This window comes from Drosophila eugracilis, unplaced genomic scaffold (genome assembly GCF_018153835.1).
Source record: "Drosophila eugracilis isolate 14026-0451.02 unplaced genomic scaffold, ASM1815383v1 contig_47, whole genome shotgun sequence".
NCBI classification, from domain to species: domain Eukaryota; kingdom Metazoa; phylum Arthropoda; class Insecta; order Diptera; family Drosophilidae; genus Drosophila; species Drosophila eugracilis.
Window position 1 is genome coordinate 1,387,028 of NW_024573338.1, and position 12,740 is coordinate 1,399,767.

Sequence of the window (12,740 nt, forward strand, 5' to 3'; positions counted from 1 at the left end):
TTTGTGTTTGCTCATTACGAAAGTGTTAATGCTAATAAGTTGGCCCAGCTGAATCAAGTGCGGGATGGCATTGTAATCGAAAGATATAACTTAAAGATAGCATTTGAAGAAAGATATTTCTTAGCTGTTAAATGAGTTAATGCAGTTAAAAGAAGTGATATCTATGAGATATATCAAAGCAATGTTGTCAGAAGTCAAGATAAAGATACAAGATAGGGGCAAATCTTTAATTTAGAAGATAAATAATCTATTAAATTGTTAGTAACGACTATAAACTATGTGTTCTTAAGAAAATAAATGAGTTAAATAATGATTATAAAACCTAAAAACCAATTTGTGAAACGTCTCCTTTGATGAAATATATCTGAATTGCAAATAAAAGCCTTAAAGAAACGAACAAAAAGTAATAACCATAAAAGGAAACCCATTTAGCAACAGGGAATCTCTAGGATCTACCAACAACCGGCAACCAGAAACCGTAGCCCAGTGCAATCCACAATCCGCAATCTGAAATCCGCAATCCCAGACCAAAAAGGCAATCCGTAAATGCTCAACAGAGCGCAGCTGTGAACATTTCACTTTCGGTGCATCCAACAAATGCAGGCGATTGTTGCACGCCGCTCCAAATTTGCAACGCAAAGTTGGCTGGTCATTGGCTTTTGCCTTTCGGCGGCAAGAAACCTTTTGCAAACGATGCAAATGTCTCTATAGAGAGCGTGAAAGAGTAATATACATTGTATCTATGAGATAGTTTTGTATGTCTTGGTCTTGCTGAATATAACATGCTAATTTGCACCAAAAACTTTATGGGAGTGTAAAGTATCTTGCGATGACGCTTCGTTCAGATATTTCTTGCCAGTCAACCAACTAGCCATTAGCCATTAGCATATGCAAATTCAACTTCTAATAAAATTGAGAACGAAACTGAAATCGAAACCAAAACTTGGAACGCCGTAAAGTTGCATTGAATAAGAAAAAGTTTATTTATAAATCATTAGCTCAATTTGTGGGATTTTCCACAGTTTAATAGACATATTCAGTTAGCCAATGTGTGTGTTTGTTAACAACAATTGAAAGTGACATCAGCTTTTTAGACTTTATTATCGCAAAAATTCCTCAAGTTTTGCATTTTATTTGTTTTTCGTTTCTTATTTGTTATTAAAAAAATAAAAAATATCTTTGTGTGTGTTTGTACTTCAAGTTCCCCAATTACGTTTATTCATGTGGCAAAGCAAAAAGTGATATTACACTCTCTATAAACATGCCAAACGAAACCAATTAAATAATCAAATTAAATTGCTTTGATTCGCTCAAAGTGCATTGTTTGAGAGACATTTCTATTTGCGGGCAAAGTGAAACCAAAAAAAAAAAAACAGCAAAAAAACACAATGAAGTTTCCGGATTATGTTCCAAACAACATGTTGGTGGTAAGCAAAAATCGAGGGGCACAAAAACAGTGGCAAACATTTCAGTTTCCCTATAATTAAAGTCATTAAGAGTTTGTAGTAACTGGGTCATAAATCAAACTGCTCGCTCTTAAGTTATGACTTCGGAGAAGGGTGGAGTCCCATTAACTATTAGATAAACAATCTAACGAATGCCTAAGCTTTAGCAGCTGAAGGTTGCTACTTAGTATAGGAAAAACTTTAGTTTAACCATCAAGAAAGTAAGAACACATGACAAGATTAATTACGGACTATATCTGACTATAAAGAAAGTCTTTAACGCAGCCTGCACACATGCACATTAAAATTTCCAACTAATTTCACTTGCAATTAAGTTAATTATAATTTTACCGCCCCCACCAAAATGCACAAACTCGGTCAAAAAAAAAAAAAAATCAAGCAACGTTTTCATAAATCTTCTTTCATGTTTTCCAACTCCCTCGGTTTTATTTTTATTAACTGCAAGCCAAGCATGACCAAAGAGATTTCTGGGCAGATGTAAAGTCAGTCCAATGCAAATCTACTATATATATAGATAGAGAGAGAGAAAGAGAGGGAGATACACCTGCAGCAGGCATAAAACTATATAAATATTTATTAACTTCAGACCCACGCGACTGCACAAGTTTTGTATTTTTGTTAGTTAATTTTGTTTATTATTTATAGCAGCCCACGCATGGAATGTTATTCCAAGTTTTTGTAATTGGATGCGTCGTGTTGCGTCTGTCTGATGGCGCCCACCTGAGACAAAAATTTTGCTTTAATTTTTTTTGTTTTGTTTTTAGGGGATTGGCCGACTCGCTGAACGACAGATCCGAAATTAATTGCAGTTTCGAATCGAGTTTTTTTGTGGGGTGAATCATGGCTGAATTGAATGCAAACAGGATTGGGAAATTGCTTGATGGGATTTGATTTTAATTGATTTATCTTCATTGTATATTGGATTTGTGTAATGATTGAGTTGGATCTCTCTCTCAATTGAGTTTTCATGGGGGTAGTGTGTGTGTGTGTCGAATTTCGGGATTTTTGGTTCCGCCCAGCACCTGCTGTGAGGGTAAATGAAGTCAAACTAAAATGATTTTGTGATTGCAGGTGGTAAATTGGGTGAGGAAATGCGTGCAGGTCGATTAATTTAATTGAGTTGTTGAATGGCAAACTAAATTTAGTTGATTTACTTAGTTAAAGAAGTTTAAATGAGAATTTTTAGGGTATTTAGATTAGTTTTAGGTAGAATGAATAAGCCATAAAGCGTTAATGATATGAGAACTATAACTTGCCAGTCATTATTCATAATTAAAACAGAAATTTTTAAGTTGAAAAAGAATAAGTTTCTTGTCTAGCCATTAAAAACTAAATTTACATACTTTTTTATCCACATTTCTAGTTCATCTTAAACATCTTTCATTCTCTTCCATAAACTGGTATTTCTTTTGTGCTAAACAAACTGATTTACCCTCTAGAAATATCTCCTATTTAGATTCAACTTCATTCATGGCATTTCCAAGCCGAATTCATTCGTAAACAAATCGTTTTTCAGGTTTGTTTAGTTCCGCTTTTGTGTGTGTGTTCCAGGTGTGTCGCAGTCAGAAAAAAGAACGGAAAACTCCCATTCAGTCACAGCCAGTGCACAGTCCCATCAACTGCAATATCCTCTATTATTTTTATTATTATTATTATTTTTACAACTAACCAACCGTTGGCCCTTTTCTACGCATTTCTGTTTGGAATCTCCAGTGCATAAAATTGAATCGTGTCCAAGTGGTTGGGTGTTCATGGTTGTGTCTGGGCAACAGGTCATACACATATATATGTATATATATATATATATGTAATAAGAATGGAAAAACGGAAGTCACATGTGCATTTCCGCCTGGCAGCCATCCTTAACAAATTCCAATTGAATTATATTGAAATAAATTGAAAAAGACAGCTGAAAGGGAAATGTTTTCACTCACAAAAAGTTCTCTAAAATTTCAGATTTAATTACTGAAGAAAATATATGTTTTCTGGTTTATAGAAACCATCTAATCATTGTTTTTTTGTTTCTTATTTTTTTCCAGGGCGATCGCACCACTTGGGAGTACCACACAGTGGCAGTGACTCGAGTGCCGGGCTATGGATTCGGAATCGCCGTTTCCGGTGGACGTGATAATCCGCACTTTGCCAATGGCGATCCCTCGATAGCAGTTAGCGATGTGCTGAAAGGTGGCCCCGCCGAGGATCGATTGCAGTAAGTATCATGGAATGCCCCAAAAGATGACTCAACAGAAGTTACTGAACCTTGGGTTTAGGAGTTTTTAACTCAAGGCATTTTGAGGGGTTATTAAAAGTACAGTGAATACACCTCAAATAAACTGCATTTCCTATTTGGCACAGAACTATGTATGTAGTTTTTAAGACTCCGCCCAAAACTCAAGAATGAACATTAAAAATTCTCCACATGCCGCCTGACAATTGACATCGTTAATCTTGGACTTGAAACTTTTTTCCTCATTTAATCCCCACTCCTTCAAAAAAAACCCGAAATGCACACTTCAAACTCACGTAGCCAGACCCAAAAAAAAAAAAAAAGAATTTATATATATAATTAAACCAACGCCTCGTCAGCCTTAACTTCGGTCTCTCTGAAGCTGCTCCTCTCTGTGGTCGATAATAAAAATTCCAAAGCGTTTTTCAATAGACCGCTGGGCTGCCCTTAGCCCAGACTCCGCTGGTGATTACAAACTTGTCATAATCTTTTTTCCCAAGAAACTATTTACCAGGGAACTATTTTCACGTTGTTCCTTGCCTACCTGCTGACGGAGGATTTCAAAAGGAAAATCCCGCTGCTGCTAAAGGCTGGAAAAATGTTTGCCAAGAGTGCGGAGAGACAAGTGGAAATTAGCTGCAACAGCGCAACAGCCAGCACATGTCTCTGAGAGTATGTGGGTTCATTATGGGCAAAGTTTCACTGTTGTGCAGCCTAGCAGGTAGCATACACTGAGGGAAACTAGTATTAACTTAGATTTAGTTTGAAGTAAAAACAATATTATAAGCAAAGATACTTTTTAACTTCCTTATAAAACAAATTTCTGCATGAAAAGTTTCATTTTTCTCTCACTTTAAAGGGAATTTCTTTACGTAATCTGCGTAAGTCATTTTTCCAAGTATATAAGTTGATTTTCCCAACCTGGCTCATAACATTCCATGCCGCATTTTCCGCATTTTTGGCCGGCTTAATTGTTAAGCCGCTTCGAGAGACTCGCAGACTCAATGGTTTCCAACGGGGGAACTGAAAGTAAAACACGGCTAAATTTGGCCCGTTTGGGTTGCGGCTTCTTTCTGCACTCGTAGACAACTTAATTATGGATATGTTTCGCCTCAGACATGCAATATAATTTCTATCATTAACTACTTTGTCTGCCCCGCACACACAAACACACATTAAAGTATAACATTCTTGTCGTTAATTCGTCATGTGCTAGTTACTTATTACATTTTTACTTTTCATGCCTCTACTCTAAGTTCCAAGAACGAACCGTAATTTGTTAGGGTCTGGACAAATAAGCCAAGTACCGATGGTATTCCATCCAAAAGGTATTCCATAGAAAATCCACGGAAGCCGCTTAGCAGATGCCTTGATTCTCGGCTCTATTACTTCCAGTCTAGTCATGCCGAAGAACTCAAAACTCAGACAATTGCCGGTTTATTAGCGTTTGTCTTCAATCCAAGTCTAACCTGATTTCACTAAGAGTTTTAAGACTGTGTAGTCTGATCTTTACCTGCCCGATCGCATTGCATTCAGTGATCCGAAACAGTGTGTGAGGTACCCTGTAATGGCATTGAAAAAGTCTATCATTTGATAGCAAACAACTTGCTTTTGAGTGTCTTTATTGATAACCTTATTTATTTAAAGTTAAACCTTTCTATGTAGGGCAATAAGATAGCGATTTTAATTATTCAAAAACTGATATGATAAGGTTTGTGACCTTCTACCTTATTTCCACTGCACACCCTCCACTTACACTTTATACTCTCCTGGGTACTTCCAAGTTGCAATACCCATCCAAAGACATGTTCCTTAATTATGGCTGCAAGTCTAATGACTGTGTAAAACTGGACAAGGTCGTTTCTAATGACCTGCCTATAAACCGAAACCTGTAGTGTTCCAGTAGTTCGGTCACGTTTTGGCCATTAGGGCAGGGTTTACGACCAACCCGGCAATTACTAGACCCAGGCTAAGTGATCCACATTGTGAGACCAACACTTAACCCATGTCTTTCTTCTTTGCAGAGTTAACGATCGGATAATATCGGTGAACGGTGTCTCGCTGGAGAACGTGGAGTATGCCACGGCAGTGCAGGTGTTACGGGATAGTGGCAACACAGTCCAATTGGTGGTCAAGCGTCGTGTGCCACTGAATCCCATTAATCCTGGCGGAGCAGTGCAGCATCAGCATTCGCACAGTCTCAGTTCGGTGGGTCTGGTGGCCAATGGAAGTGGTGGAGTGGCCCCAACACCCATGACAAGTTTAAGTCAACCCAACTCGCTGAACTCATCCCTGGTGCAGAATGCCAGCAGTGGTCAGCCCATCAAGGTGACCCTAACGAAAGGTGGAAAGAAAGATGACTATGGAGTGGTCCTGGGCTGTCGACTCTTTGTCAAGGAGATCTCATCCAAAGCCCGCGAACAACTGAATGCCAATGGTTATAGTCTACAAGAGGGTGACATCATCACCCGCATCCACAACACCAACTGTGGGGATACGATGAGTATCAAGGAGGCCAAGAAGATCATCGACGGATGCAAGGAGCGTTTGAACCTCGTGGTTCTGAGGGATATTACCAACCAGGCTGCTGTTAGCCAACTGAATCTGAACAATTCCACAAGCCATCAGGCAGCGGGAAATATATATGCCAGTCATCAGCCTCAGGTATCCGGATGCAGTAGCAGTAACAACAACCTAGAGGATCCCTATCTACCAGGCGGAGCCAGTTACTCCTCACAGAATCTGTACGTGCAACCTCCCACTCGCACCTCCAATGGTCCGAACATAAATGGCAATGGGCTGAACGATGAGAAGAGTAACCTCACACCGCGTGGACGCTCTCGGGGACCCATAATGGACGGAGTATCACTGGAGCAACTGGACAGACCCGTAACACCGACACGGGGTAGAAGTGCCACCATTGATGAGCCACCACGTCCACCACCACCAAGGGGATCGAGCGGAGGGGCGGCCCAAGAAGATTTCTACAGCTCCCGCAGGCAGCTCTACGAGGAGCGTCAGAGTGCCGAACCGAGATTCATTTCCTTCCAGAAGGAGGGCAGTGTTGGCATTCGCTTGACCGGCGGCAATGAAGCCGGAATCTTTGTGACTGCTGTACAGCCAGGATCTCCAGCCTCGCTGCAGGGATTAATGCCCGGTGATAAGATCCTCAAAGTCAACGATATGGACATGAATGGTGTGACGCGGGAGGAGGCGGTTCTCTTTTTGCTGAGCCTGCAGGATCGCATCGATCTGATTGTCCAGTACTGCAAGGAGGAGTACGACGAGGTGGTGACCAACCAACGCGGCGACTCCTTCCACATCAAGACCCACTTCCACTGCGATAATCCTTCCAAAGGCGAGATGGCCTTCAAGGCGGGCGATGTTTTCCGTGTGATCGATACCCTGCACAATGGTGTAGTCGGATCCTGGCAGGTCCTGAAGATCGGTCGGGGTCATCAGGAGATGCAACGCGGGGTGATACCGAACAAGTCGAGGGCCGAGGAACTGGCCACTGCTCAGTTTAATGCCACCAAGAAGGAGATGAATGCCAACGAATCGAGGGGTAACTTCTTCCGCAGAAGACGGTGAGTTAAGTCGGTCAACTGACTAAACCTTATACTAACTTACTTTCTATTAACTAACAGTTCAACGCATCGCCGCTCGAAGAGTCTGTCCCGGGAGAACTGGGACGATGTGGTCTTCTCTGATAGCATTTCCAAATTCCCCGCCTACGAGCGTGTTGTTCTCCGCCATCCTGGCTTCGTCCGACCCGTGGTGCTCTTCGGACCCGTTTCCGACTTGGCACGCGAGCGTTTGGCCAAGGATTTCCCCGACAAGTTCTCAACTCCTCTCCAGGATGATGACAAGTCGGCTGGGACGAGTGGAAAGTGCAGGATCGTAAGGCTCTCGAATATCCGAGATGTAATGGATCGTGGAAAGCATGCCCTGTTGGATATCACACCGAATGCCGTGGATCGTCTTAACTATGCCCAATTCTATCCGGTGGTGATCTTCCTGAAGACGGACAGCAAGCATGTGATCAAGCAGCTGCGCCATGGCTTGCCGAAGGCGGCCCATAAGAGCTCCAAGAAGCTGCTGGAGCAGTGCCAGAAATTGGAGCGCGTCTGGTCCCATATCTTTAGCACCCAGATCGCGTTGAGCGACGAGGAGTCCTGGTACCGAAAGTTGCGCGATTCGATTGATCTGCAGCAGAGCGGCGCCGTGTGGATGTCCGAGTCTAAGGTGAGTCTTTCTTTTTGCTGTCTTCAAGATTTGCAGTTCATCCTAGTTGTTGTCTGCGTATGGTCCTATGTACTAGTAGTTAGTCGTTAAGTCTAATTAAAGCATCTCGTGGATGTCGTGACAACATTTGATAACTACGTAATCTCTAACGTGATGATGTCTTAATTGTCTTAAAAAAGGTGATGGGAAAAGATAGATTTTTGAAGTCTTTGATAGGTATTTAGGATTTATTTTAGGATTGAAGATATAGAACAAAAATAAAAAAGATCTTTCAATTAAGAAGTTTAACTAACTAGAAAAGCTCTTAAAGTATCTCTCTTAAAATCTCTCTCTCTTCTCAACATGAAAACCTTTTGAGTATTTACCATAAAGAACTTCAGCAGGAAACTATAATTAGAAAACCAGTTTGGTTTTCATTTTCCCCAACAACAAAACCAAATATCTTTTAGCACGTTTAGAGGTCAATTAGCATATCAACACTAGTTACTATCATTATTTACCTAATAACTTTAGACAACAACTTCAACTTTCGAGAAAGGAATGTCTTCTTTACAACTTAAAAAACAGTTTGTTTAGTAAACTTTTAGTTAGTTTAGTTTAAATTGATGATACTCCCAGCCTAGTTAACCTAACTTAAATAATACTTTTTTATCCCTGAACTAATTTTAAAACCTCTCTTACTCTTTAATTTCTACAAATGGTTATGGTCAATATTCTAATTTTTACTTTCGAAACTTTTTCTTATTCGTTTTTTTAACTACACCAACCAACACACACACCACACACACACACTCTTACAAACATGCCCATGATTGTTGTCAACAAATCGTAAAAAACAAAAATAAAAACAAATTAATCATAATAACAGTTCCCCGATTCCCCCACCGAAATGTTATTCCCCCCCTACATCGCCCAGCCATGCAAGTTCGCCTGCTGCCGCCCCATAGCCTCGACCTCAGTGCCACGCTACTCGCAGAATCTCAATCTCAACCAGAATCCAAGTAAATCCTATGCGCTAGTTCAAAATCAGGGACATACCCCGCCACCGCCACGCCCACCGCCTGTGGGTTATGCCCACAGTCAGAGTTTGGCTGAAAAGCCGAGAGATCGGCGTTCCTATACTATGGTACCGATTATCAAGCCAGCCTCTTCGATGCCCAATGGCCTGGCACCGCCAGTAGATCCTGCTCCGATCATGCCATTGGATGATGGTATCCTGGCCATGGATGGTGGCAGTTCCCAGTACCATAGTTCTCAGCCAAATTTAATGAGTCAGAGTTTCTTGAACTCCAACCTGAACGGGGGCAGTACGAATGCAGTGAATCAATCGAATCACTCGAACATGGCCAGGGGCTTGCAGCCAGGACCAGCTGCAGTCGGCCGCTATGGTTTGAGGACCAATGCCCAGGTGGAACATAGGACCACGCCCTATTACTACCATGAGTTGCTGCTGCAGAAGAATCTTTTCGATTCTAGTTTGAATCTACTGCCCCAGCAGCAGCAACAGCAGCAGCCTGATCAGGGCAAGAGCAAGAACAGCAATCTGCAGTTGGAACAGCAACATATTGCAGATGCAACGAATGCATCGAAAAGGGCACCGATGGCCAAGCCACAGCAGCGATTGATTAGCAATGGTCAGGGCAGAGCCAATTACTCCTCCTCCTCGGGATCACTTAGTAATCTTCTGGGCAATGGCAATGGTAATGGTCTGAGCAATGGTCATGAGAGCAGTGATGGCACTTTGGCCGATGAGGGTAGCTTCACGCTGGCCTTTAATAATCTCACCAATCAGATTTCCAGTCTCAATAATTCAAGTAGCTTAAACAACAATAATTGTAGTAATACTAGCAGCAGCAGAAGCAGCAACAACAACAACAGCAACAGCAACAATAATATTAATAACAACAATCTTATTAGCCATGTTAATAATGCTGATTCCAACAACAATGTTGGCCAAAATAACGAATGCATTGCATGAGAATCGGTGTTAATTTAGTTGAAAAGGTCCAGCGAATGAGATGGATTTGAATTTTGGATTTTAAACAATAAATCTAATATCTATATCATTCCCCTTGGGGCCAATGACTTTTCAACTGAATATCTCTAGCCCTAGCCCTAGCCCTAGCATCCCCCTCTACTCTATGCTCTCTGTGTAACTAACGCATGTAGCTGTTCGTACTAAATTATTCATAAGCCTCTAAATTCCTCATGTAGCATGATCAAGTACAATAATACTGTGTGTAGAGACCGCTATTCGTTGGAAAATGTACATATAAATGTGTTTAAAAGTAAAGCTAAAAGCATGTAGAGAGATCATAAATAGCATAAACATCCTAGAAAACTGTCATTCTGTGGGGGAAGAGTTTTTCTCTAATCTCAAGAGTTTTAAGCTCTAAATTTCTTCTCTACATTTCCACTGCTTAACCCCCTTAAAGAATGACAATTTTCCACCTCCAAACATAACTCATTATTGAAAAAAAAGAGAAATTCTATATTTAGGCTTAAGTATCTATGCAAAAATCGCCATAAAAATTTTTGCCAATATTTTTATAAAGTTGCTAACTAAATGTTTTTCGTTTCATTTGTTTCTTTTATTTACATACCAAAAAACCAAATCAAATACCAAATATACATCATCATGGTCATTCCCCGCTTAATCACCCGTAAAACCCGATGCATATATATTAAAACCAACACCACCAAAAACCAATAATATTCAAACTGTCCTCGTCCTGAAACTAAACACCAATATCGATACGAAATATATATTCGAAATGTCAAATATCTTGTGTTCGTCCACACATTACGTATCCGCAATCGAACGCCGTTCTATCAATCAATCAATCAATCAATTGAATCAATCATAATTTCTTTAATGTTTCATCTACGTTTCTTGTTGCTGTTCTTGCGTTTTATTTATTATCAAAAAAAAAAACAAACAAAAACAAAAACAAATGTTGGTTGCTCTCAATGCGCTAAATTTGAAATTCTAAAAAAAAATTATCAAACTACCGCTAAAAATTCTATTAACTTTTTGCGCCTAACTTACAACCACAACCGCAAATCCGCAAATCTGCAAAATACGAAAAATCCTAAACCCCAGCCCGTAGAATCCCTATCCGATGATTTCCTATTCCCCATGACCACATCCCGACTATCGTATGCATCAAGTCCCGAATCTGATTTGGAACTGAGTCCCGGCCCATCCGCATCATTGTCGCTTGGCAATTTGCCGCAGTTGGTTAAAGCGAGCTCAGATCCATCGATTGCCACTAATCAGGATAACTTGGATAGGGATAGAGACATAATTGGTGAAGGACTACCACCTCCATATACGGTAAGAGGTCGAGAAAACCAAAAACCAAAAACCAAAAACCAAAATAAACTCCAACTAAGAAACAAACTAAGCATGCGCTTTAACTAAAAATAATACAAAAGGAAAACTTAAGATGTCTTCAAGCGCCCATCTTAGAGCCATAAAAATAACACTGGTCAACAAAGTTAAGTAACAAGGGCCAGTCATTAAAGGTGTCTTTTGAAAAAGTTTGCTAACTTTATGTTAAAAACTAAACTCTTGTGGAACTCCAACTTTGTTGACCAGTTTAACCACTGTGCTAATCTATTTACGCCACCCACTCACCTTCCCCACTTGCAATGCACCTGTCACAGGTACCCTACGACCATGGTGTCCAAGCGAATCCCAATCGCCGCCAGACCATGGACTCCAGCAAGTACAGCATCTACGGCACCAATGTGCCACCGCAGCCGCAGCAGCCCGGCGTTGGTGATCCGTCTGCAGTGAGACCTCAGTCCCTGTACGGGATTAATGCACCCGATCTGCCACCCCGCATCGATCGTCAGTCCAAGCCGGGTGAAATCCCATTGAACACTTCAGGTTCATCCTCACGTAATGGCACTCTAGGTCGTAGTGCCCAGGAGCGTCTGTTTGGCAAGGCTGTGGTCCAGGATGATGGCCAGGCGGAGTATATCACGCGAAATGCTTTGGTTGGTTCTGGAGCCCCAGAGACTTTGGATCGCCAGCAGCAGCAGCAAACTCATGCATCCCTAGAGCGTCAGGCTCGTTTGAATGCCCAGCTAAAGGCCAATGGAGGAGGCACTGGAGGTGGTGCATCCACCTACGACAGTGTGTCCAGCTACGATTCTTATAATAATACACAAATGGCCATGCAAAATCTGGGCCGATTGGGTCCCAATGCACCAGACGATCTCAAATCAGTGCCAAATGCAAGGTGAGTGTTGGGATTTTTACATAATTTAACATAAGATTTAATTAGTATTTTAAATTATTTTAGTGGTCGCCCCTTGCCTCCGGTGGGTCAGTCGCATGACTATGGCCGTACACCCCATGATCATCGCAGTTTCGGAGGAGCCAACGATCTGAATCGCCAGAGCAGTCCTGGAAGGCCGCACTATCATGAAATGAATGCGTCCCGTAATATTGGTAAGTTAACTCTGAAATCTAAGAAGGACAAAGATATATATTAAAGAAATCATTTGACTAAAAAATATGACTTCCTCCCCTTTAGATCCACGCAATGGCACCCCACAGCGACCCTCGAATCTGGGCCTAGAAAGCAGCCCACGAAAGCCTTTGGTGGAGACCAAAACGGATTACGGCAAATACAGGTAAGAACTAGAATGAGGCTTACAGGATATCTCCCTGAGAATGTATATATCTTTCAAGACTCAGTCATAACTGTAAAATATATAATTTACTTTCTCTTTCTCCTGCGCCGTCGTTAATATTCAACTCACACTTTCTCTCTCTCGCATGTCTCTAT

At 41.3% G+C, this 12,740-nt stretch overlaps 1 protein-coding gene across 16 annotated transcripts in view; it reads left to right on the forward strand.

Annotated features, from left to right (window-relative positions):
* Positions 1 to 12,740, forward strand: part of LOC108109461 (tight junction protein ZO-1) — a 90,435-nt gene that overhangs the window by 71,001 nt on the left and 6,694 nt on the right. For 8 of the 16 annotated variants that reach the window (XM_041819181.1, XM_041819184.1, XM_041819185.1 and 5 more), the window contains 7 exons: positions 3,506 to 3,675; positions 5,718 to 7,280; positions 7,341 to 7,938; positions 11,042 to 11,275; positions 11,608 to 12,188; positions 12,252 to 12,400; positions 12,486 to 12,585. In XM_041819181.1, coding sequence (XP_041675115.1) covers positions 3,506 to 3,675; positions 5,718 to 7,280; positions 7,341 to 7,938; positions 11,042 to 11,275; positions 11,608 to 12,188; positions 12,252 to 12,400; positions 12,486 to 12,585 — 3,395 coding nt within the window. Of the gene's footprint in view, positions 1 to 51; positions 1,428 to 3,505; positions 3,676 to 5,717; positions 7,281 to 7,340; positions 7,939 to 8,806; positions 11,276 to 11,607; positions 12,189 to 12,251; positions 12,401 to 12,485; positions 12,586 to 12,740 lie in introns of those variants that run through there. The other 8 variants (XM_041819186.1, XM_017217970.2, XM_017217971.2 and 5 more) reach the window with 5 other exon arrangements.